The sequence below is a fragment of the Gambusia affinis genome, linkage group LG20, assembly GCF_019740435.1.
Source record: "Gambusia affinis linkage group LG20, SWU_Gaff_1.0, whole genome shotgun sequence".
Lineage (NCBI taxonomy): Eukaryota > Metazoa > Chordata > Actinopteri > Cyprinodontiformes > Poeciliidae > Gambusia > Gambusia affinis.
In genome coordinates, this window is record NC_057887.1 from 22158760 (window position 1) to 22183850 (window position 25091).

Below are 25091 nucleotides of genomic sequence, written 5' to 3' on the forward strand. Positions count from 1 at the left end.
GCAAAAATGGTCAAAAACATTGAGAGTATGTGATACTAACTCCGACCTGGAGGTGGCAGTATTTCTTCCTTTTACTCCACTGCTGCCTCAGCCTCACTGGATTTCAGATTATAGTCTGTAATCAATGTGGCAGGAAATAAAAAGTCACATTTTCACAGATAAGCACAAATATTGCTAAATTTCTTGCTAATATTTCTGAATCAGGACTAGAGTCAGAAAAATAATCATGAAAACCTGGATGATCGTCACCACTTAATTCACAGGAGAAGTTATTGAAAACACAGATATTTATTAATATTTTGACAGTTTCCTGATGGATGTTATCAGAACATTTTTCCACATCCGGCCCTTTAAGAGCTTTGATGACCTTGAGGTGACCCAAAATGAAAGTCATTAGAAGACACACTGATGACATCAGCCTCCGTCCACTTCCTGTCGTCTTCTTTGTTTTTTCCACCAGTAGTAACATCCCGTTGTTGATCACATGACTCGTACGAGGCGAAGGAAGTGTTTCCATGGCAGTTTTGTGAAATATGTTAATTTTGATCCAGCCTCATCTTAGTTCAAAAGTTATTATTAAAAAAAGTGAGTTTTTACAAAATTAGTGCATTTCCATTAAGCACATTTATGTTTGTTTTCCCAATTTGGACAGATATAAAATCATTGGAAACTTAAATTCACCAATATGCTTTCTGACGCTAAGGTGCTAATGTTTTGAAGTGGTCTAGTCAAAGACTTTAAAAATTAAGGTTTTCATTTTTCCTTCTTCAATAAAATGATATAAAATGTACATCTGTGGGGGGTATTCATAATTTTGGGTCTAAATGTTCTCCAGTTTTTCCCGTCTTTACTAAGAGGCGCTCATTTCTTTTACTTGCAGTGAAAACATGTGAAAAGGTTCAAATTGTGATTTAATATTAGTCAACTTTGTCAGCACTTTTCATTTTCTGTGATCTGCGAGCCTCTGCTCCTTTCCTCTGTTAATGATTAGAACTCGCCAGTAAGGCTCCAAGGCTGTTTGTGTTTTCACCCGTGCATGCTCACACACACACACACACACGCACACACACACACATGCATTTTCTGAGCCAGACGTCTTATAAAGGTATCATTAAATTGAAAACACTTGAATGGAAAGTGGTGATCAGTGAAGTTTTGGTCTTTGATTGGGCTTTCCATCCAGAACCCAAATCATTCATGTTCACGCATGAATGGTTAACGGAGAGAAAGAAGAAGAACAACAAACTCTGCATTAGGATTTGCCAACCTCTCCTCTGAGGACCCATTGTGCAAACATCAGGTTTTGCATGTTTTTGTTCTTGCAGTCGGGTTTCTACTGCTGCTAAAATAAAAAAATAAAAAAGAGGAGCAACACCAGACGGGGTTTTTTTGGCAATAAGTTTTTTTGATGTCTAGAAAATGAGCCGTTTCAAAACCCTTCTGAATGTAACGGCACAAATCACCTAGCAATGCAAGCAGAGCTCAGAACCGTTACCTAGCAACCCCAGCCAAGCCAAGCCTGTCACCTAGCAACCGAGATCTAGTTCCACTCAGATTGTTTCACTTCTAGCAAGACATTTTCCAATATTATAAATGAAATAATTTGCCACTAGAAGTAGCACTTTTTCCTCCATATTAAGAAAAGATTTACTTAAAATAAGCTCCTATTTCTTTCTGAAAAGTCAGTTTTGTCTGATTTCAAGTGTACTAATAAACTAGAGCAGAAATACTTGGTGAGACTCGGTGTTTTTGAGGTGATGTCAGTCCTGATAAAGTGCGTTGGAGTCGGTGTCTCTGAGACACTCGGACTCTCAGAGCATCTCAGAGCCGCAGATTTAAACACCCAGATGGACGTTTTGACACGGAGCTCTAAACTTACTGTCAACAGTGGAATCTAACGCTCAGCGGTGGAATCCACGATGAACAAACGCAGACCACACAGACTAAACACAGAGCCGCAGCCGTCCCAAACACTCCGGCCAGCGAACAGCCACCAGAGGAGTTCAGCTCGCTACTGTCGTCTTCCTGTCTTTATATTAACCGTTTTCAGACTTTTATTTGAAATAATCTGCATGCTTTTGCCAGCAGAGCGTGCAAACGTCTCTGATCTGGGTCTCCTGCCTCCAGCCTCTATCGCCGACTGCACAGCCACGGGTTGAGTATTTTCATGGGGTGTTACATCTCATTAACTGCAGTGATGGGTTTCATTGTTCGCCGGATTGTGGCAACACCCTAAACCTCTCTAAGAAAACATTCCTCTGCTGTCTCTGTCAGGCTGTGTTCCATTATATAAATAGAACGGTGACACAAAAATTTCCATAATTTTTGCAACAAAAAAAAAAACCCAAGAAGTTTTACAGCAGCCATCTGAGCTGATGCTCCCTCGTGCAAATTCCCACCGCTTGGAACCGCACCGAGAGACACTCCTCCCTCTCTCACCCGTTCGTACTTTCATTGCCCCATTTTCCCTTATTTTCTAGCTGATGTCATCCCCAGAGAGAGGCAGCTCAGTCACAATAAATGAACTTTATTGGAGAATCTGCCGCAGCTTTTTGGCAAACAGGAATTAAACAGAAGTGGCCTGCTGAAGCGGTTTGCAGCATGGCGGCTTTCCTTTGTGGGGTTTTTTGGGTGCATATTTCAAAGTGGGAGCTAAGAATAAATTTGGCTGAGAATGTAATGAACCTCAAATTTATACATGTAGTTTTATTTCTGTGACAAAGTTGCTGTGAACTTGAGGCTTTTGGATCCGTTTGAAAGAAATTCATCCTTTCATATCAATGCAAGGTGAAAAGAGACCAAATTAATAACAGAAGAGAAATGGGCAACAAGCACTTCAACGGTGAGGATTTGGGAGGAAAAACCTTTTAAGATTCTTTATCACACCAGCTCACAAATGCCACTATGACAGAAATCTGATAGGAAAAATATGGAAATCAAGATGCAGTGCAAACCTTTGGGACTTTGCAGACAGAAAAAGAATTACTGTAGAGACAGAGATACTCTGCAAAAACACACATCCTAACAGGTATTTTAGTCTAGTGTCAGATGCTAAAATCTTAATACACCTGAAATAAAATCAAACTTACTTTTCAGACAGATGAAGGAGTTAGTTTTAAGTAAATAATACGTTGTGCCCATGCATGAAATTTCCCTGATTTGAACAATAACATGCAGGGGGTCCATATGTTTTGTCAAATTTGCTACTTTGGAGTGAATAAAAAAAGGTTTTGGATGTGTGCGGTTACTGGTTGCTCTCTGTGTGTCTCAGTTGTCAGCCTGGAAGGCCGGGCGGTGCACTTGGCCACCTTGGTGCAGGAGGCCGAGCAGCGGGTGACGGAGCTGCAGGCGCAGGTCCACAGTGAGGGTCCCAGCGAACAGGAGGGGTCCGACCAGGAGAGGCAGCTGAAGGCCTGGGAGTGGAGGCTGCGGCTCTTCAGGCGCATGCAGTCGGGCTTTGAGCATGCTAGTAAGGACTTGATGCCTCTCCTCCAGCGGTTCTTTTTAGTTTCCATCATTTTGTCCAGCATGTTTCCTCTCCTGACTGGAGTCCAGGTAATGAGTTTCACCCTGGACAACTGAGGCAGACCATGTTGAGGGCAACTCCTCAGAGATAAATTATGCTTTGACTTTCCCTGATTTTCATCATCCTGCCTTTTGTGATTGGATGAGTTTGGAGGGTAAATAGAGTAAAAATCACAACTTCAAGCAGTGGAGGGCAAACTGCCAGCCCACTGCTAATAATGTCACAAATGTTTCATTCAGCTTAAATGCTAAAGGCGCTAATATAAACTTTCAGTTGACTAAAGATTTGGTTATTGACTGCTAATTATTATTTAAGTAGTTGGACTTGTTCTCATGTTCTGATTTTGAAATCTGTTAGCTTAGCCGTTTCATTTCTTCTCACATTGTTTTTCTTTTTTACTTTATTAAGGAATTGCTGAGTGTTTAACAAATGAAGTTTACAGAAAACAAACAACAGACTTGTTAAAAATTAACATGTGAATTGTTTTGAGAGCCTTTTTGTTGGTCTCATGGTCTCCTCTCATGTGAGCGTCAACATGGTTGAAATTAGCGCATCACCGTTAGCTTTCACTAATTACTCTGTTGGTGTAGCACTTCATGGATCATTTTCACCTAATACTGTGATTTTCTAGCACATTAGTGCCCTATAATGTCAGAATAGCTCTTTAGTTTTAGCAAAACTGATGTTTCTAATGTTTTAGTATTAGCGCATCTAGCTATTAGTTAGCATTGCCCACCACTGCTGCTCAGGCTCGGTCTCAGCCTCACTTGGCAGTAGTTCTGTCTGAATTAAAGATTGTAAAGGCTTCTCTCTGAGTTTCCTCCTCTGTTCTGCTTTCTGCCTCTTCAGACCCTCCAGATGCTCCCAGTGAAGTTCTTCTGTCTGTTAGCAGCAACACCAGTTTACAGGTCGACATCCACCAACCTGCCTGTGTCAACTCTGCTGTGGTCACCAAGTACAAAGGTCAGCATCACCTAATGCAGGGGTCTCAAACTCCAGTCCTCGAGGGCCGCAGTCCTGCAGTTTTTAAATGTGCCACAGGTACAAAACACTGGAATTAAATGGCTTAATTACCTCCACCTTGTGTAGATCAGTTCTCCAGAGCCTTAATTATTCTATTCAGGTGTGATGCAGCAGAGGCACATCTAAAAGCTGCAAGACTGCGGCCCTCGAGGCCTGGAGTTTGAGACCTCTGAGCTAAAGAAAATGTTCTCGTTTAAACATTTCTTCTAATTAACTAACATCTGCTGGAACTTGTTGTGATTTTAAAGTGTGTTGGAGCGCGGCGCCTTCATTCAGCCCCACGCTGGGGGAAATGATGGTGGTCGATGCAGCGGTACCACAGTGCAACATCACTGGACTGACTTCTGTGAGTTCTTCTAGAACCTGTTAATGTTCTGCTTCTAGTTTCTGGCTCGAATTACAGGAACAGATTTAAAAACTCGCACCTAAAAGACTGCTTTACTTTTTAATTTTAAATGACTTTTGGATCAAATTTCCACTTAGAATTATTGTCAACACTGGTGAGAATCTGCAAAGAAAACTAAAAACATTCGACGGTAGCAGCAAAATCTCAGAGGAGAAAAATCTTTAATTAAGTTTCTTAATTCTGTGGATTTGGTTTGTTTTGTTTGGGAAGATGGAAAGTATAATAAACTCTCTTTGGTTTGAGTGAACTCTGATGTGGCTTGAATTCATGTGTGAACATTAAATGATCACCATCCTGCTGAATTTTGATCTTCTTGGCCGAAACCAATAAAATCAGTTAAATCAACGCATTCCCGATTCCCAACAGGCCCACAGGATGATGGAGCCTCCACCGTACCTAACATCGATCATGAAGTGCTTCCATGTCATTTGGACAGAAAAGACTTTTGTCTGACATGGATGCCAGCAAATGGGCAGCAATGTAGCAAAGAGCAAATTACTATTTTTCGGTGTGGAGGATTATTGTCCTGCAGGAAAAACGTGAATTTATTTGAAGGCTCTTTGCTTAGAGAGTCAACAGACGGACACATTCAGCCTGGTAAACCATGATAAACAACGTCCTACTGAAGCAGTTGCAGTTTTCTTTCACCACCAGCTAAAATATCTGCAGTGGCTCTTTGTTTTGTAGTTTATTCATGAAAACAATGTGTTGTTGCTTCTCCAGCTGTTGTCTAACCAGTGAGGAAATTTACAAGCTATTTTCCCACAAGTCAGCCCTTTCTATTAAATACACACCAGCTTGAACCTGGAAAGTATTTAGTATTTTATTCAAGATATGTCTGTAGATTCTTCTGTGATTCGTTTGAATCCGACTTTGTTCAGGTTTTATCTAACAGGTGGGACTCAGCTTCCTGACTGATTTATGTTTGCCGTTTTGAAGCAAACAGACAAGAAGACGCTCATTTTTATTCGTCATTATGTGAGAAAAAGCGCCCCCACCCTCCCATTTAAGGTCCCAACCAAAGGGCTCTCCTGTCACATGACAGAGGTCAAGGTGGGGTCAGCGGATCTTGGCGGCGGCTCTAATTGATTGGGCTGAGAAAAGAGAAACCAGAGCCTCGTTGTCTACAAACAGCAGCTCAGACAGAGGACCGGACCGATCCTATCTACATCTACTTCACCTGAAATAACCTTTTAACTGACTACAGGTCAGTTTAATTGGATTTAGAACCAATTAAAATGAAACTTGAACACATGTTGAACACATGTTGGATGAAAACCACAGCATAAAATCAAAATTAGCCAAAAGTGTTGCTCTCTTTGGAATAAGGTCTAGAAATCTTCATTTATTTTGTATAATATTCTCGTTGTTCCACATTTGACTTATTGTGTGGCAACTAATACAAAACAAAACCAAAATAAATAAATACATTCAAATAAAGTGGGATAATAGTAACACAATTGTTTTTAGAAATCAAATGTTCTGGATCATTTAAAACTGTGAAATTCATATTTAATGTAAGAAACCATCAAGTTCCACACAGTATTAAAAAGAAATGCTGTGATAGAGAAGGAGGCCTTCAACTTAAGAGGAGAAAATTTTACAAAACCACCAAAAAGAGTTTTTGGTTGTTTTCAGTGTGTGGAGTCAAATAAAAATAAAAAAGTGTTTAAAAAGGAGCTTATTGGGAAAAATGCACCAAAATGCTGCTGATGTTAAAATGTGTAAATAATTGTACATTAAGGACGAGAATGTGAGGTTTAAGTCAATCATTTAAGAGTTTGTTTAAAGATCTTGTTTCTCCTTTTCAAACAAATCATGTAAAATTGCGTAATTAGTTTTATTTTTTCTTGTTTTTATTTTTTGTCTGTTCAAAATAAACAAAATAATCGTAACCATAATTGTGTTGTGCGTCTATAAAATGACTTGTTCCAGTAAATGGTGCCCACTTGTCGTTTCTGCTGCCGTCTTTAGGGAACCCATTACTATGTGCAGGTGTCGGCCTACAACATGAAGGGCTGGGGCCCGCCCAAGGTTTCCACCCCGGCCTGCGCTGCACCGTCCAGTAAGTCTCCGTTTAGTTTCTATTCATGTTTCATGAAGACAAAACGTTGACGGAGCCACAGACTGAGACGATGTTCTATTCAGACGAGGTTCAGTTCAACTGGCCGAGCTTTAAGCCAATCACTGCTAACAAGCAGAGATCAAACACAGAGATTAAACTCAGATCATCAGATTGTAACTATGGCAACACAACAACTAAGGTATGAAGATTACACCTTTACAAAATAAACCTACCTGTCAAGTCTTAAATTTAAATCTTTTAATTTATCTCTGATGCAACCATTAAATCAAATTAAACAATTTTCCAATTCACAGTAAACAAAAGTTAAACTTACTGTTATTCTAAAGGGAACCAGTTATGCAAAATTCACCCTGTCTTTGCTTCCATGTGTGTTTCTACTGCGTCACAAAACAGCTTTAAAAAAATCACGAAGCTGTTTTTCGACAATAAGTTCCTGTTTTTTGGTGTGTGGAAAACAAGCCGTATCAAAAAACTCCCGATTGATAAGTCACTTTCGACTGGCGTTGCAACGTCGCCTAGCAACCCCAGCGGAATTCCACTGGTTACCTAGCAACCCAAGCAGATCTCCAGCATGTTTGGTGAGCTGGTTTTCCCGCTGCATGCAATGGCTGCTGGGAAAGACAAAGTGTTCTGATGTCACCGTCCAGAAACCACTTGCTGCATTCTTGCTGGTTGTGCAGGCGGCGCTACTAATACTTTTCAAAGGTGCACAGTTCAGTAGTTGTGCGGCCATTTTCACATGTGAGTGTAAACGTTGAATTGGGGGGCGTGGCCAGCAGCAGCTTATTTGGATTTAAAGTGACAGGACGCCCTAAAACAAATCAAAATGGGAAGAAATGAGCAGAATAAAATCTCATTCGCTGAGAATTATTTTGTGTAAAAACTATAATGAACATGTTTGGTGTTGCCTATAGACCCATTACAACCTGTTCAAGAAATCAAGTTATATTGGCTATCTGAGAAGAAAAGGGTCATATTATCACTGTGACAGCATGTTTGTATGTTTATTCTCCATATTTCTCATTAAGTTTCAGCAGACCAGTTGAAGGTGCCCCACTCCGTCAGAAACTCCCGGGTTGCTTTTTCCGCTACACGTACGTCCGCCACGCCTGCAGTCAGGACGCATGGCGGGCGTTTAGAGTCGCGTTGTAGATGCCAGTGAGTGTTGCCGTGGTGTCAGTGTGCTGTGTAGGCCCGGTGGGCTCTGTGAGCTGCCAGCCGGTTCTACACAGCATCCAGAGCTCTGGGTTCAGCCAACACAGTGACCCTGGGATCATGTGTAACAGCTGAGGTGTTCACCGCTCCACACTCTCCTCTCTTTGTCTTTCTGTCCTTCATTTGGCTGGAAGATGTTTTTAGAAAATGTGGAGTTCTGTTTGCTGCAGGCTCTGCAAAAAAAGAAGCTACTGAATGAAACTGTTGACATTATTTTGATAGGACAAGCAAAATCTTCCATTTATCTTAGTGGAAGAAACCAGATTTAAAAAGTTGCAGTGGAAAAACTTGGCACAATGTTCACTTTGATGAGTTTCTGTTTTTTAGTGCTGCAGTTAGTCTTTCAATGTGGATCTTATCCGGTAAATTGTGACGTCATCGTGTGAATTCATTGAAAAAGAAATGCGTTGTTAAAACCAAACCTCTGTGTTTCTCTCCTGGTTATTTCTGCTGTTAAAGTTTCTCCAGTTGTCACATTCCTACTGGAACAGAGAACAAGCCAAACACACTGTCTTTGCGGTTCTTCTGGTTCTCTCCTGGCACATCTGGGGAACACATGAACATGTTTGTGCTCATCAGCACACGCTGTTTTTCAGCCCGTGTGTGTATGTGGTGTCGGTTTAGAGAAACTAGGCTTTCCCTCTCGCCCACCTCCCTCCGTCTCTCTCTCAAAGCTAATTTAGATGTTGCGTGTTTGTGTTTTCCATTTGGGCCTACCACTGGAAATATTTGCATGTCTGTGCTGCAGCGAGCGGCACGGCCCCAACAGTGGGGGCCTTATGCCGGGCCGTAGACGCCCATTAAAGGGCCCGCTTGTCTTGTCGGGACAGGCACCTTTCCGGGAATAGAGCGCCCCGTGTTTCGGCCCCTTGCACCGCCGGGGGCTCAGGAGGAAGGTGGGGTTCAGGATGAGGGTGATGGTTGGTCAGGTTGGGTTATCGCTGACTCATCCTCCTGTACTCACACAAAATGTGCTGAAGAGTCTCTTTTTCTTTTTTTTTACTGAATAGTCTCTCTTGTGTAAGAAGAGAGACTGGGTTTGTTTTTATAGGACAATAATTCTTTCGGTGTGTTTGGATCATGTGGTTAAAGGGGATCCATTGTGCAAAAATCACATTTTGCATGTTTTTGTATTTCCATTTGGGTTTCTGCTGCTTCTAATCCCCCCCCACCCTCCCTAGCCCCCACCCCTAAAAAAAAAATAAAAAACAGCCGGATGTTATTTGGGCAAAATATTCATGTTTTTTGGTGTCTGGAAAATGAGCCCTTTCAAAAACCTCTGAAATGTCACATCATTCACAACAAGCAACCACAGCCCAGTTACCTAGCAACCCCAATTAGGGCTGTTGCTCTGCCCCTAGCGAAGCTGCAGCACATTTAGCCAGCTGGTTTTACCGCTGTATGCCCTGTACAATGGCTGCTGGAAAAGGCAAAGTGTTTGTTGTTTACTTACCATCCAGAAACCGCCTGCTGCCTCTTGCTGGTTGTGCAGGAGGCTCCACTTCTGCTTTTCAATGATGCGCGGTTGTATAATTGTGCATCTGTTTTCACGTAGATGTTGCGTTGGGGGGGCGTGGCCAGCAGCAGCTTGTTTGGATTTAAAGTGACGGGACGCCCTAAAATGCTCATTCTGAAAGGAGAACTGAAGTTTCATCATCTGTGAATTATTTTACATTTAAAAAATGTAATGAACATGGTTTATATAACCAGTAGATCTGTACTAACCTTTCACAGGAAGCATCATAGGCCATGCATTGTTTTTGTGGGACTGTTGATTTAGGCGTGAACTTCACACACTTTTCAGTAATTATTTGTTACCCAATTTAAAACAAATTATTTTGATTCCTAATGAAACTGCCAAATGTCTGGTTGGTAGAGATATGAAATAGTCCCAAACTATCTTCTGTCTTCTTCTATCACACAGAATGGAAGCTTTGGCAAGTTGTACAGCAGCAAAAAATGTGAACTGATATAAATTAAACACAGCTGATATTTGCAGTAGAGATATTTATTTATTTCATTCTTTTTGTACAAAAATATAGTAAAATATTTAGTGTGGTTTTGTCTTCTTCACAGAATGTCTGATATGCTGCTTTACCACCACGTCCTCTTCACTGGTGATGAAATGTGTTTATGAGTTTCTAAGAGTTGGTTGATCTCTGAGGCGTTTTGTCGTCGTCCTGCAGGCTGGAGGGACGTCGACGGCCAGCCTCCACGCCAGAGAGGCCAGCAGGAGGCGCTGGACCAGCTGCTCGGTCAGATTAAAGAAGCTCATCGCCACTGCAGCTGCCATGGTGATTTATTCTGACCGGATCTTCACAGCAGACTCAACATTTCTCAGCATGACAGTTTACCTGAGGAGATCTGTAAACGACTCCTTACTGGAAACGTTTGTATTCTGGAGTCTCCTGATATTGGGGAATGTTTAAGTTGTTTAAGTTAATCTTCAAAGATCTTTTAAATTTATCCCTTATAGTTTATTAACATTTTTCTTTATATTATGTTTAATAATATGGAAAATCCCAGAGGGGGGTAGAGTAGCCAGAAGTTATAGTAAATAAAGTTTTTGGTAAAAAGTCACTCAAGAACTGAGTAACTGATCATATTATCAATCATTTTATATTTAAATGTTACATAATTAGATGGACATTTTGTTATTTAAAGGAACAAAATGACAATAATTCATATAAGAAACAAAGAAAGTAAGAAAATCAGGCATAAGAAACTTTTCAGTAAGACATTGGAGCTTGTTTCAAATCAATATTTCTTGAATATTGATAAAAAAATATAATTTTTCTCATGCTATGAATGACTGAATCTGCCAGTGGAACTAGAACTTTTTTATTAATATTTATAACTTAAAACAAGCTTTTATGTTTTGCTGAAAAGTTACTTGTAAGTGAGTTTTGTCTTATTTCAAGTGAACCAACATGTTTGCACTAGAAACTAGATAAATACTCATAACAAGATTCTGGGTTTTTGCAGTGAACATCTTTGCTGCAAATGATTGGATGATGCAAAATGCATCAGTGTAGAATGAAAGCTGTAAGTCTGAACACTGCAAAAACACTAAATCTTACCAAGAACATTTCTCCAGTTTCCAGTTCAAATATCTTCGTTTTGTTATTTATAAATAACTTTTCAGCAAAATATGGGAGTTTTTATCAAGCCAACAATTCATTAATATTGATGAAAAAGTTCTGGTTCCATTGCAAATTGTTTCACTTGGAGAAACAATTTGTTTTTAGTAAAATAATCTGCCAATAGAACTAGAACTTTTTTATCAATATTAATACATTTTAAATCAAAATCCTGTATCTTACTGAAAACTTACTTTTAGTTTTTTTTGTGTGTGTCTTATTTTATGAACATTTTCACTAGAAACTAGAACAAAAATACTTTGTGTTTTTGCTGTGAAGGACACTAAAAGTTAAAACGTAGAAACTGTTGCGTTCATGCTGCAGTAATGAACGCTTCGGCCACTAACCCAAGCGGCTGTCAGTGGAGCAGAGCTGCAGGTTCAGTCAAACTCAGTCATAAGAAAACAGCTCAGCTTCGCAGGTGCAGCACATTTTCACTAATCGCTGTGTTTCGTTTCACCTTGACAGACACTTTACAATCTGAGGCATGACAAGTACTTGAGGCTCCGCACACACCAAGATGGCACGCCGCCTCCCCTCTGTCTTCGCCGCTCGGCCCCCCTCGGCCTCCTGAGTCTTTCCATGACTCAGCCCTCGCTGCTGAATACTTCTCTCTCTGTGACAAAATGCAGATCAACATCTCTCACACTCAAGCTGTTTATATCCCCAAACACTGCCGCCTGTACGCCGGCCCCACGAGTGTCAGAATCTGTCCACGCCGACCCCCTTTCCGCCTGACAGCCAGCCGCATTTACCGTTGAGCAAAGTTGTCTCAAACACCACTTACTATTGTCCTCTGTGGCTGCGCCGCATTAGCGGCAGACTCAGATGCAATATAATAGTCAGTATTGAGTGGCTCTCGGTCTGTCAAACGGCAACTGATTGAGCTTGAGAGTTCAGGCACGGTAGTCAAGGTGGCGTGTCCCCCGGGTCATGTTTGTTATTCCTGTAACAGACGAGACTCGGGCTGGAGTCTGAGGAGAGCATAAATTAACACTGACTGCCGCTGCCTCCCTCCTGCACCCCCCACGGCGAACTAGCCGTCTTGTCTACTGTCCACACATACGCTGTAAACTTGCAGGTAAAGATAGACGGGCTCGTGCACCAACCGACACAAATATCCAAACACATGCTCTCTCGTTCAGCTCCGGCTCTCCCCTCCCCCCACGCCTCATCCCAGCCTGGCTTATGGCCCACAACTCCTTCTGCCTCTTGTCCAAACACTATTAATTAAACTGTGAAAGAGGCCTTGACTAACACAGCCTCCCCAGCAGTCAGCCCTACTTGTCTGTCTTACTCAGTGTCAACCGGGGACTGGGGCCAGCAGAGTCCCCACCCCCATGTGTGACGGGGAGGTGAGGGCAAAAGCTGCAGACGTTTTCTGCTTACTTCACCTTGACGTGAAGGAAATGAGTTTGTTTTGCATCTTAGATGAAGAGGTTTATCACCTGGACGCTCTGTGTGTCTAATGAGGGAGAACCTACAAAAACAAAATGCTACCAAATATTTTTGGTCTAATGTACAAGTTACCTTTCAGCAATATATAAATCAATAATTGCTTAATATTAATTAATTAAAATCAAATAAAATTATTTCACTTGGAATAAGATATTTTTCCCATGTTTTAGGTGAAATCAGGTTCTTTTTTTAATCAATGTTAAAGAATTAAAGAAGCTCATGTCTTGCTGAAAAGTTACTTGTATGTTTAATTTGTCTTATTTCAAGTTCACCAAGAAATATCTGTGATTAATTGTGATTAAATGTTTAGCCCAACTACCAACATGCATTTATATTAGCACTGCAACAAACTGATTACCAATTACTGTATTAATTAATTGGCAATAGGGCAATTAATCCATCGATTAACTGACAATTAAGTTAAAAAATGTCAGAAAAAATTTTACAGATTTTTCATTTCATCACTCAAGCCTTTTTCATACATTATTAGATATATGTTAAAATATGCAAATTCATAATTCAATTCCGTCTTTGAATAAGAAAATAAACATTTTGTTGCCTAAAATCCAAAACCAAACCATCGGGGGTTGAACTAAAACTTCACCACTGGCTAAAGCATATTTACATACAAAGGCTTTTTAATCATAAATGTAAAATGTATGTATGTTTAATTACTGCTCAGAATATGTTTTTCCCCAAAACTGGATACTAAACTTAGCGATTTATCAATTACTAAATTAGTTGGCAATTATTTCAGTAATCGAGTTATCACGATTAATCACGATTAATCGCTCCAGCCCTACATGCATGCAGCATGTGTGTATTTATATATATATATATACATATATATATATATATATATATATATATATACATATATATATATATATATATATATGTATATATATATATATATATATACATATATAACCCCTTCATGGCCCAGTAAAAATAAACATTTCCCTGCAGACCTAACTGACCTACCTGTCAGCTAATGGCTAAAGGTTAAGTCACAACTGCATGAATTACCCAAGTTTCTGGAGTCTACACATAGGACTCCACTCAAAGGCCGCCACAGTGAGTGCATGTCAACAGACAGACACATGTACACACAGTTAGTGCTCCCCTGAGACGGCGGGAGCTAGTGGCTCCCTGTAGGCCAATAGTCTGCCGGCATGACTGCTAAATTGTGCTGCACCGCACTGGAGCAGGAGAGGCCAGGAGCGTTCGGCCATGTTGTTGGACCTGTCAGGTTTGTTGTCAGTCAGCCTGTCGCTGGAATATTTAAAGCTGGGCCTCGTCAGGACGGAACAGAACCGAGTGTCGGCTCAGTGAGGGAAACGGGCCGGTCAGTCCGAGTTACTGTCTCAGGATCATAAGAGTCTCAGCTGCAGAGTCACTACTTACATTTACTGCAGTAACCTTTTTTTTTTTTGGGGTGGGGGGGCGTTACTTTTGGGAGTAGAATAGTTTTTCTACTCTTTATTTTTTACTTTTACTTGAGTAATTTTATGTTGAAGTATCTCTTCTCTTGAGTGAAATTTGTGGATTTTCTACTGAATGAAAAACAAACCAAAACTCCACCAGGTTCAGTCACACAGCTGCAGTTTCTGTCAAAGTTTCAGAAGTTTTTTATTGATGAAACTCATTTGGAAACTTTTTTTTTTTTTGCCTGATTGTTGTTGTTTTTTTCTTATATTATATTATATTATATTATATTATATTATATTATATTATATTATATTATATTATATTATATTATATTATATTATATTATATTATATTATATTATATTATATTATATTATAGTCATTTTGGTCACTGAAATACCAAAATTTCCACATAACTTTATATTTTGGTCCGTCTGATGTAATTTTAAATGATTGATAATTTGATCAGTTGCTCAGTACTTTTTACCAAATACCTTTTTACTCATTTCTTGTGCAGCTGCTTTTTGCTTTTACTTGAGTAAAAATATGTTGTAGTATCACTGCTCCTGTACGTGAGTTCAGGTTCTGGGTCCTCTGTCCTGCTAAGCTTCAATGTTGCTTTGCAGTTCATACCAGTAAAACATTTTGACATTTGGTCGTATTCTTTGAAACGCTCTATTTTTTTTTTTGCACCAATATACTATTTCTTTATCTACACAGAAACAATGTATAATTTTTCTTTAACCTTTTAAAAGGAGATGCTTGGTACCAGATTAATGCAGGTTTCCCCCTGCAGTCACAGGACAGGTTGATGTAATCAAATATGATCTAACAGCTCATGAACTGGTGAAAAGCCAGTATTATAATTAACTTCTAAAATCTCTCTAAAACCAAGTAAACCAATCAAACTACAAACCAACATCAATAATAAGAGCAAATAGAGATATTTTTGATATTTTTGATAAATGGGTAAACGTCTTATGTGTTTAAGACCCAGTCCATCTTTTCCCACAGAGCAATGCAAAGCTCCAACACAAGGCAGGAAGCACTCTGTATCCAAGAGCCTCCGGCATCTCTTCCAACCCACCAGCAAATTCGTAAAAAGCCTGAAAAGGTAAGCTAACGTTCAATAAGACGCATTAGACATTCATCTTTAACTATTTAGTCTGTATCTCTTTTTTCCAGCATCTAACTTTTATTTTTCTACATTTGCAGTAATTTTTGTTGTTAAACTTCAGGTTTTTTTCTTGCTGTGTTTCTCTCCAGAGGTCTCTACCTGACCTCCATATTCTACAGAGACGACAACGTGTTGGTGACTCCAGAGGACCAGATTCCTGTGGTGGAGGTGGAGGATTCCTACTCCAGCAGCCTAATGCAGGACTTCCTCTGGTTTACCAAGGTAGAAAACAAGAAGTTGTCCTGAATGTGGGTTCGCCAGAGTGTCCAAACGTTTTGTTCAGGTTGTCTTTATGTCCAGTGCCAGATTAGTTTAGAGGTTTTTTTATGCCTGCATGGTTTATAGGTCAGAGATGAACTTCGTGGGGTTTATGGATCATTGTAGCTGAAAGGTGGATCCGGATGTTTCTGTGGAACGTAACTCCAAATTATTTTCAGAAAATTCACCCGCTCAGAATTTTTAATGGCGTATATCTAATATTTGAAATACCAAGGCACAATGCTCCTTGACATGCTACTACCTGGCGTTTGCAAAGCGTCACTCGTCCAGAGTCACCCTGGATCGACGGACTGTTTCCCAGACTGTAACGCTCTATAGATATAAAGTAGGGACTCAGGGATGCCAAGGAAAATGCTTGCTGCACCTTTCCTTCGACTTCATGTTTTTGAGTTAAAAATGTTTAAAGTTGACAGGAAATTGGAAAATATAACTTGATAATTATGTGTTATTGGAAGATTAATATCTGAACACAAACTATAAAGTTTAAAAAATGCAAACATTTAAAAACACGTAAATAAATAAGCAATGCTAAGCCTGGTGGCCCACCAGGCTTATAATACACATGGAAACATCTAAGAGATGCAGGACAGTGTGTTGGGAAATACTGCATTAGATGACCAAAGGAAAGATGATGCATTAGCCAGATCAATGGCAAAACAGCCAAAGTCTGGAAATTGTGTGCAGTTCTTGTTGAAATCCTCTTTAACTCCTAATTCTGTTGCAGGTGTCGTACTTATGGGAGGAGATATCCTGGCTCCAGCAGTGTCTCAGTCCCTCTCAGTCCTCTTGTTCGTGTGCCCTGCAGACCCGTCTGAAGATGCTGCAGGCCGTCTCCCAGCTGCAGGTAGCATGATGGTTCTACAAGCAAGTACTCAGAACCATCACCCGACATCTCCCTCTTTTTGATAACTCTTTGGCGCTTTTCTGTTTTTCAGGGAATGCTGGGAACGCAGGACCTTGGCCAGGTGTATTTTGAGCCCATCAAAGACAAACATGGCAACGCGCTGCTGGTCCTGCTGAAGGACATGAACGCCTGCCCCAACCTGGACGGGGTGCGCTGGACGCAGCTTTGTAAACTCCAGCTGCAGCGCAAATCCATCTCCTCCCCCGAGGAGCCCACCGCTTTGGACACGCTCCTCATCACGCTCCACGTGAGTTACACAGCGAGAAACACTGATGGGACGTCAGCTCAGCCGCTGGATGAGGGTTGTTTTGAGGTTGTCTCTCAGTTTCCTCAGCAGTAAGGATTGGGATGGAGAGTTTTTGGTAGAAAGCCTCATTCTTGTTTTTTTGCCTGACCAGAAATTTGGCAAAATTAAAGGTTAAAAAGGAAGACAACAAAATGTTGTCTCCATGGCTGCAACTAATGATTATTCTGACGATTAATCGATTAATCAGATTTTAAAAATTGGTCCATTCTGCATGTTTTTCATGTTTTGTCTTATTTCAAGTGTACTAAGATATTTGTACTAGAAACTAGACGGAAAAATATTTGGTAAAATTTTGCGTTTCCACAGTTTAAGGATGCAACTAATGATTACTTTAGTAATCAATTAATCTATCAATTATTCTGCCGATTAATCAAATAATATAGCCTTTTTTTAAATGCAATGTTAGATGTACATTAAAAGATGCAAATAAACAAAAAATTCAGGACCTGTTTTAATTAAGAAAATAAACATTTACTGCCTAAATATAATAACATAACATACCAGTTCAGGACTTTTGGCTAAAATGTTTTTACAGAGCAAAGCTTTTAATCTTAAATGCATTATGTATTTGTTTTTGTACAGTTTTTTGCTTTGTTCCTGCTCTACATGGTTCTTTTTTCACCAAGTGATGTTTTTTTAGAGTCTGTATACTCTAGTCAACAATTAAACAATTGCTAATTTCAATAACGTCTCATTCAGAGAAATGTAGAAAACTTGAGTGATAGATCTGTAAACTGATAAGTGCGTCCAGTTACAAGTCCCTCCAACCACTGTCACCCATTTAAACAAACATCAATTATAGACTAAAATGAATGAACACAGCGATTGCTCGGTATTTTACTGTGTTTTATAAGCAGAAGTCATAAATTTTGGATTTTGTAATTATTACCTAACTGTTGTTACTGAATGTTATATAACTGATGTTTTGTTCGCTGAAGGGAACCACAAGCTGATTTCCATCCATAGCCGGGTAAACCTGATAGCATTGTTAAAATGCTGCTTTCGTCTCCAGTGTGCGCTGGTTCTGTTCTTGTGGTTCTGAAACAATGGTGGAGAGTCTTCTGGCGGAACCGCAGCTCACTAAAGTATTTGTCTTGTGGCGCGTTATGAACAAATTGCACAATGAAAAAAAGGATCATTTTCAGCCCTGAGATCCATGGAAACGAGTGTTTTCTGATGGCGTCTGCAGGAATGTTTCCCAGCATGCTCTCTGCTGTTCCCAGGAGAAGTTGGCCTATCACAGGCGCAGCAGGAAGCTCCTGTCTCCGGGTTTGTACCTGGGCTACCTGAAGCTCTGCTCGTCGGTGGAGCAGATCAGGGTGCTGGTGCCGCAGAAACTGCCCAACGTTCTCTGTCACTCCAAGATACGGGACAACGCCAACGTGTCCAGGTGGGAGGAGCTCCGAGTCTACACTGTAAAAACACACAGCTTCATTTAATCAGTTTAGGAACTTTTTTACAACTAAAAATGTTGCTTTTTTTTTTGGGGGGGGGGGGGGGGGGGGGGCTAAAAAAAAAAAAAAAAAGAAGAATATTGTACCCTGGATGTAGATTTTGTATGGACATACATTCTGAATAAATATATATATGCAAAAAAAAAATGTTGCACTTTTTTGAATTTCCTAAAATTTACAGAAGAGGATTAGAAAATAATCCTGACTTTAATCTGTTTTTTTTCCTCCAAATTTGAATTTTTCTCAGAATTTCTCAGTTCTGATATTTTTCAGAATTCTGACATTAAGTTCAGAATTTTTTTCTTAAAATTCGAATTTTGACTTTTTCTCAAATAGTTTTTTTTTTTCTCCAAAATTCTGACTTGAATTTCAAAAAAGTTTCTCAAAATTTGAACTTTTTCTCAGAAATCTGTCTTTTTCTCAGTCAGTCTTATTAAACATGCACACCTAAATATTCCTGTCACATCTTCTTGTCCCTGAAACATTTATTACTGTAACCTGGACAGCCGATGTGTAACTAAGCTGTAGTAAGTCTCAGTCCGTTTGTTCCTCAGAGAGGAGTGGCAGTGGCTCCAGGCTCTCAGCTCTCTGGATGAAGCTCTGGAAATGGACCAGGACGTTCAGAGCGCGCCGCATCGCCTCTTACACGACCTGCGCGGCGCAGTCAAGGACCTGATGGCGCACATCAACGTCCCTGGAAACCAGGTGAGTCTAGAGGCGACGATCAGAACTGGTCTCATAAAATCAGTCAGTTTTGTTGCTGCACTTTCACCGCTGCAGCATCTCAAAGTGAAGTCCTGAGCAAAACCTCTCCATCACCTCTAACGTCGTCATTTTTCTTCCCAGCAGCCAAAGTTTCATGCAGTTTTTGTTTGAATCAGTTGCTCTGCAGAGTTTTTTCATCCACAATTTTTCTTTGGACCATGGTTGGTTTTTTTGTCTGGCTTGAAATTAAATGCAAATAAATAATAACTAAAAGATATTAAAGATTTTTTTCATTGGCGTTCCACCTTTTGTTGATGATCTTTTACTTTGTCTTTTGCATCTCTTAGTGAAAATCTAACTCTCCAACAAATAAATACATTAAAAAAAAACAGAGAAAAGCAACAAAATGCTGCAAAAAAATGTAAACTTCCAAAGTAATTTTGGTTTAGTTTCTTGTGAAAGTATTTTAATAGATTTAAAATAAGAAAAAACTAACTTACAAGTAACTTCACCAAGATATAGGATCTGGGTTTAAGTCAATAGTTCCTTAATATTGGTTAAAAAAATAATACTGGTTCCACTGGCAGATTATTTCATTTGTAACAGGATAAAATAATCTGCCAGTGAAACTGGAAAGTTTTCATCTGTATTAAAGAATTATTGACTTAAAAAAAGCCTCTATATCTTGCTGAAAAGTTAGTTTTTATTATTTTAGGTGTACTGAGATATTTGCACTAGAAACTAGACCAAATTATTTGATGAAAACAGTTTATTGAACTTTCTACATAACTACCATTGATAAGTGAAGCCTCTGCTGTGAAATATAAAGAACTCCCTGTAAGTAGTTGAGTTCAGAAATTGATTTTTTTAAAGAACAATAATGTAAAAATCCTCCAGCGCTTTTTGAATCCTACGTGTTTTTCCAGGCTCAGGATTTCCGGATCTACAGCCAGGAAGTGTTGGAGTTTGGAGGAAAGGTTTCCTTCCTGCTGCTGCTGCCGCCTTCAGATGAAGTGTGCTCGGCTCCGGGTCAGAACCAGCCGTACTCGCCCCGGTCCGGACTCCTCACGCTGCCGCTGCAGATCTTCGAACTCGGTCAGTGGATCAGGAGTCGGCTTCGCTCTTTACCTCAGACTATCAGGTGAAACCAACGCCGCGTTTCTACCAGAGGATTAGAGCCAATGAAGACGGGAAAAGAGGAGCAAATTTCTGCCAAAACAATTCTAGAAAAATTAAGAAATTTCTGGGCTTTGAAAGTCAAACAATTGCTAGAAAAAACTCTGTAATTTTGAGACTAAATTCACAAATGTTCTAGAAAAACATGGATAATTCTGAGTTCAAAAATTCGCTAGAAAAAACAGAAATTTTCTAGAAAAATATGGACATTTCTAAATACTAAAATTGTCGACTTTTGAAACTCAGAAATGTCTGAGGTTGAGGTTTTGACTTTTCAAGTTAAAATTGTCCTGGTTTTTCTGGTAAATTTCTGGGATTAATATAAATATTTGAGTTTTTTTTCTAGCAAATGTTTGACTTTTCAAACTCAGAAACTTTCTCAGAAAAACATGAAAATTTTTGAGTTAAATTTTTTTTTATTTTAGGACTGGGAAATATCAGATTTTTCTAGAAAACTTCTGAATTTAATCTCAAAACTTCTACTGGGAAATCTTTGTTTTTAAAAGCTCAGAAGGTTTCTAGGAAAGGAAATTGTGATTTTATTCTTTTTTTTTACTGATAAAACTCAGAAACTTTCATGGGTCTACATGAAAAATTGATAATCTACATAACTATCAAATTTTGAACTTTTCAAACTTAAAACTTTCTAGAAAACCCATGAACATTTCTGAGTCGAAAAAATATGAACTTTTGAAAGTCTGAATTTTTTACTAGAATATTCCTGAGATTAATCGAAACATTTCTTAGTTTTTTCTAGCAATGTTTTTTATTTCAAAGTTTAGACATTTTCTAAAAAAAAAACTTGGAATTTTCCAAAATGTTTCCTTTTGAAACTCCAAGGGTTTTAGTAGAACACGTCACAGATTAATATAAACAGTTCTGAGTTTTATTCTAGCAAGTTTTCAACTTTTTAAACTCAAAAGTTTCCAAGCTTGTTTTGTCTTAGATTTCTTAGATTAGTCTCAAAATCTTCTGAGTGTAAATTCCTCTTCCTCCTTTGACTTCTCCATCCTAACACGCTGTGGTGGCTTCCCGTGTTTCCTGACTCTGTTTCTGCCTCCTTGCAGTCCACTTTGACGCGTACTGGCCCAGTTTCATCGGCCAGTACTGCAGAGTGTCGGCGCTGCTGGAGCTGGAGTCGCTCATGTCGCAGCAGGCGCTGCGGGAAGCGTTCTCCGAGGCCGAGCTGCTGGCCGCCAAGAAGAAGCACCAGCAGGTCCAGGAGCAGATGCAGGTACCAGCTGCACCAGCAGGGAGATCTGGACGGGTTGGACTCGATGCAGCCGTAAACTTCAGAGACACTAACTGACCTGATTTAATCTGATTTTTGAACTCACTGATAGTTCTTGATCCTCTGGTGGAAAAAACAAGAAAACAGTAAAAAAACAACTATATTTTCATTCGTTTTTCTAACGTTAATTTAAATTTATCGTGACAATTTTAGACTTTGGCAACTCAGAAATTTCCAGGATTTTTCTAATTTCTGTTCTCAAATTTCTGACGAACTTTTCAAACTCAGTTTTTCTGAGAAATTTCAAAATTTCTGTTTCAATGTCAGATTTTGTTTAATCATATTTCTGAATTTACTGATATTTTTTATTCTCTCGTGGGAATAAAGCATGAAAAGCATGAGAAAACATGTAAAAAATATTTAAAACTATTTCTAGAATATTGATAAGATTTTTTTTTTAAAGTTACTTTCCAAACTCAGAATTTTTTTGATGGAGAACACAGTAACAAATATTTCAATCATTTTATTTTTTTGTTGATTGACATTTATTGCAACAATTTTCAACAAATTCCAGATTAATCTCAAAACGTCTGAGTTTCTTTCCAGCCAATTTTTAACTTTTCAAACTTTTCTGTTTTGCCAGGAATTTTCTTAGATTATTCTGAAACTTACATTTTTTTGGGAGAAATTAACTTTTTTTAATTTACAATTGCTCCAACTGTACTAACCTGACTTCATTCAATCATATTTTTGAACTCATCTTTTTTATGGAGATAAAAATAATTATATTTTTTAACACTAATTGAGGTTTACCAAGACAATTTTCAATACATTTCTGATTAATCTCAAAATTTCTGACTTTTTTCTGGGAATTTCAAACACAGAAAATTCTTGATTTTTCTGAAAAATTTCCGAGATTAGATATTTTTGCATTCCTTTCCCCCCTGGTCTCTGTACAGAGACCCTAACATGCATTGCTCTTCATGATGAGCTGAATTGATTTTCTGCAGCAAATGGAGGAGATGTGGCGGGACGCGCGGTGGATCATGGACGCCCTGCAGTACGCCCGCTACAAGCAGCCCACAGGAGGAATCTCCATCAGCTGGATCATAGATTTCTCTAAAGAGGTTCTGCCAGACAAACCGGCCTCCACCTCGTCCCAGCCGGACTTCATGCCCTCCCCCATGGCCTCACCAGAACCCTGCCGCAAACACTCAGGTCAGAAACACCTGGAGACGGACTGCAGAAACATTCATCCTGTTCAGAAATTATGAAAATATTGATCTCATTTTAATTTATCATTAATTGATTAATTTTTGGTGAATCTGTGGGTTTTTACTGCTGCTGTTTTATTACCTCCATCAGATTATCCCGGTCTGTCAGATGAAGAGGGTTCCTCTGAAGTCTTCCTCACCACCGACAGCGACTACGACTCCAGCCGGGCGCAGAGCCCGCGTGAGCTGGACCTGCTGCCCCCGTCCCCCCTGTCCTCCTCGGCGCCCCTGGAGCCGCGCGGTTTCCTGCGCAGCGACGGCGGCGGCTCGGGGGGGCTGAGCGGCCCCGGCAGTGGCGGGCGCGGCCCCCTGAGGGACTCCACGCCGGACGTCCTCCAGGCCTCAGAACCTCAGCTGGGGCGAGACGGCGGAGGGCGGGAAAAGCGGAGGGGCCCGCCGGAGCTGTTCGACAGCGACTTCATCCTCCCCAGCAGGCAAATCGAACTGCTGCACATCACAGAGAAGCGGCAGGCCTTCTGCGTGAGGACCAGCAGCCTGGAGTTCCCGTCCAGCACGTCGGCCCAGCAGCAGCCGCACCCCCACTGCTCCTCCCCCTCCGCCTCGCCGCGGAGCCGGTGGCACCGGCCGTCGTCGGTGGACCGCTGCTGCTCTGCCGAGCGCTGCGCGCCTCAGCGTCCGCCGGCTCGGACGCTATCGGAGGACAGCGGCACGCAGAGACTCAACTCGCCGTCGCCGGCCGTGTTCAGGAAGGGCTGCCACGCCACGCTCAGAGTCTACCCACAGTACCGGACGGGTCTGCCCAACGAGACCAGCGTCAAGGTACCGCAGCACCGCCAGCCTGTTTCCTCTAGGCGCTACGGAATGCCCTCCATGACAACAAGCCACCCACTGTCTAAGACATTTATTTTCACAAAATTTGGGGTTCATTTTCTTAGATATCCATTTTAATCTCTTTAAGTATTTTTATCTACTACAACCGCTGGTTTTGTTTTTGTTTCTTGGCCTTTGAGACCTAAAGATAAAAAGGACATTATGAATAAAACCTATTATTATTATTATTATTATTATTATTATTACTAGGCTCAGTTTGACTGGGACCAAAGTTCCAACATTTGTAACATTTTCAGCTCCTGCGGTTCATTCTCAGGTTATTACAACTTTTTTTCTCATAACTTTTTTACTCCACAACTATTTTTATACTACAACTTTATTCTTTTATTATTATGACTTTTTTCTGATATTGCAACTTTTATCTGGCAGTATTACAACTTTATTCTTAGGACTTTTTTGTTCCACAACCTAAGTCTCGTATCATTTTGTCTTTATTCTCTTTTTTTTCTTAGTACTTTGTGGGTTTTTTAATAATTTGTCTGAGTTTCTATTTCATTTCCGTCTGTTTTTAGTTGCTGTTTGAGTCTGAAGCTCAGCTGAGCGTCGCCTCTTCCTCCTCTTCTCCTTGTGTTGCAGCTCTGTGTGACTTCGGTCACAACGGCCCGGGAAATGGTCCAGCTGGTGGTGCAGGAGATGAACGCGGTGTCTCGGCGCCTGCTGGGCGGCGGCCCAGAGCAGCAGCAGTCTGTGTGCTACGGCCCGGAGCAGGTGAAGCACTTCGGCCTGGTGCTGCTGGTGGACAACCGGGAGAAGTGGCTGCAGGACGACTTCTGTCCCCTGGAGCTGCAGAACCCCTGGCTGCGGGGGAAACTGTGCGTTCGCATCAAGGACTACTCTCCTCTGGCGCTGAAGCACAGCCGGGCCACCACGGTGTGACGCGCCTTCAGGTGTTTAAACCTGCTAAATCAGTGAATTCGGCCGTCTTTGTTGCTTTGACTGCAAACTGTAACATTCTGATTGTTTTTATTTTTTCTGAGAATCTGTTTCTGTGAAATGTGTTCTCCCAAACAGAAGAGGTTTTTTTCTACGAACATCAGAGCCTCATATGGACGCCAAATGAACGCTCAACATGAAACAAAGGAAAAATCTTTTTTTCTCTTCATGCTGTCAGAAATGTTTGAGCAGAAGATTGTGACTCTGAGCGAATCTCACAGTCTGGAAGCAGCACTTTGGGCTGCGAGCGACTCCAACATGACACAGGTTTCATCATCATCATCATCGTCATCATCGTCATCATCGCACTACAACGGCGTGTTGGGAACCTTGTAGAAAAAAGGAGGAGTAAATTTCCACCATAAGACTCCAAAATGTTAAAAATATGCTTGAAAAAATTTTAAGACTTGTGAAATTCAGAATCAGAAGAGTTTTCTAGAAAATTCATTTCAAATTGTTTTGAGTTTTGTTTGTTTGTTTGTTTGGTGTTTTTTTTGGAGCTCTGAAATTCCTTT

At 40.3% G+C, this 25091-nt stretch overlaps 1 protein-coding gene across 7 annotated transcripts in view; it reads left to right on the plus strand.

The window, feature by feature from the left end:
- LOC122823632 (ankyrin repeat and fibronectin type-III domain-containing protein 1) overlaps positions 1-24744 on the plus strand; it is a 182942-nt gene extending 158198 nt beyond the window's left edge. For 6 of the 7 annotated variants that reach the window (XM_044103453.1, XM_044103451.1, XM_044103454.1 and 3 more), the window contains 17 exons: positions 3272-3469; positions 4376-4489; positions 4798-4895; positions 6930-7020; positions 10443-10550; positions 15299-15398; positions 15551-15683; positions 16465-16584; positions 16676-16891; positions 18175-18341; positions 18960-19110; positions 20037-20205; positions 21354-21520; positions 22528-22735; positions 22883-23571; positions 24220-24530; positions 24655-24744. In XM_044103453.1, coding sequence (XP_043959388.1) covers positions 3272-3469; positions 4376-4489; positions 4798-4895; positions 6930-7020; positions 10443-10550; positions 15299-15398; positions 15551-15683; positions 16465-16584; positions 16676-16891; positions 18175-18341; positions 18960-19110; positions 20037-20205; positions 21354-21520; positions 22528-22735; positions 22883-23571; positions 24220-24519 — 3029 coding nt within the window. In that variant the 3' untranslated portion in view covers positions 24520-24530; positions 24655-24744. Of the gene's footprint in view, positions 1-3271; positions 3470-4375; positions 4490-4797; positions 4896-6929; positions 7021-10442; positions 10551-15298; positions 15399-15550; positions 15684-16464; positions 16585-16675; positions 16892-18174; positions 18342-18959; positions 19111-20036; positions 20206-21353; positions 21521-22527; positions 22736-22882; positions 23572-24219; positions 24557-24654 lie in introns of those variants that run through there. The other variant, XM_044103452.1, reaches the window with a different exon arrangement.
- Positions 24745-25091: the final 347 nt, after the last annotated feature.